General features: G+C 55.6%; 1 protein-coding gene across 1 annotated transcript in view; it reads left to right on the forward strand.

Moving 5' to 3' along the window:
• Positions 1-338: 338 nt before the first annotated feature.
• CLRN1 (clarin 1) overlaps positions 339-1,019 on the forward strand; it is a 5,177-nt gene continuing 4,496 nt past the window's right edge. The window contains exon 1 of the mRNA XM_010138730.1: positions 339-591. Coding sequence (XP_010137032.1) covers positions 339-591 — 253 coding nt within the window. The remainder of the gene's footprint in view (positions 592-1,019) is intronic.

The raw sequence follows: 1,019 nt of genomic DNA on the forward strand, positions 1-1,019 counted from the left end.
ACTCATCAAATTACTGAGAGGCTCCTCCGGCACTGCAGACCCTTATTATCGAGTGACGGAGGCTGCACTGACACCCTCCACAGACCACACTCTCTCCCAGCTGATTTAAACACGCTAGTGTGCAAGCTGGAGCAGCACCGGAGGAGTCGGGGGGGAAAAACCCTTACAGCAGCTCCCGGCAGCATGTGCCTCGTGGGGGCTGGCTGCTGAAACTCTCCGAGGAGAGGGCACCGACCACAGGCAGGGCTGGCTGGGTGCCTGGGCCAGGAGCTCAGCTGGTGAAGACCTTGTCGCTGCCTCGCCGAGAGCTGCGTCCCTCCAGGGGCTTTGCACACGCCATGCCAGCCCGGCAGAAGAAAATCATCTTTTGCACAGCCGGGGTGCTGAGCTTCGCTTGCGCGCTGGGGACGGCAGCAGCCATCGGCACCCAGCTGTGGGTGACGGGGACAATACTCTGCAAGACGGGAGCTCTGCTCGTCAACGCCACCGGCCAGGAGCTGCAGAAGTTCATTGGCAAAATCCAGTACGGGCTTTTCTACGGCGAGCGTGTGAGACAGTGCGGGCTCGGGGGGAGACCTCTCCAGTTTTCATGTGAGTAACAAGGGCATTTGAATTATTCAACCCCCACTGCTGACGGCCAGGGAAGACGGGAGAGAGCTGTCGCAGGTCCCCTGGCTCATACGCAGAGCCCAACGAGCATGAAATACCCTAGAGCAAACGCTGCTGTTACCCCCTCCTGATCTTCAGATCCAAATGACTCGTTTTCTGGTACTAGCAAAGCCCCACTAACATCTTCAACAGTCTGTATTTCCGTTACGCAGATATTTGCATTTCCAAAGCTTGCTGCTATTATTTAAAAAAACCCATATTGTTCTTTTTCAACTAATCCCTGTCATCTTCCTCTGTGCGTGTTGTTACACCCTCTGGGCCATCATGAAAAAGGGAACTAAGCTATCAGAAACCTCCTGAAAGAGCTGGGGCATGGATACGTTCAGCTGCTGCGGTAGAAGCGCTGCCAG

The sequence above is a fragment of the Buceros rhinoceros genome, unplaced genomic scaffold (genome assembly GCF_000710305.1).
Source record: "Buceros rhinoceros silvestris isolate BGI_N320 unplaced genomic scaffold, ASM71030v1 scaffold31920, whole genome shotgun sequence".
NCBI classification, from domain to species: Eukaryota; Metazoa; Chordata; class Aves; order Bucerotiformes; family Bucerotidae; genus Buceros; species Buceros rhinoceros.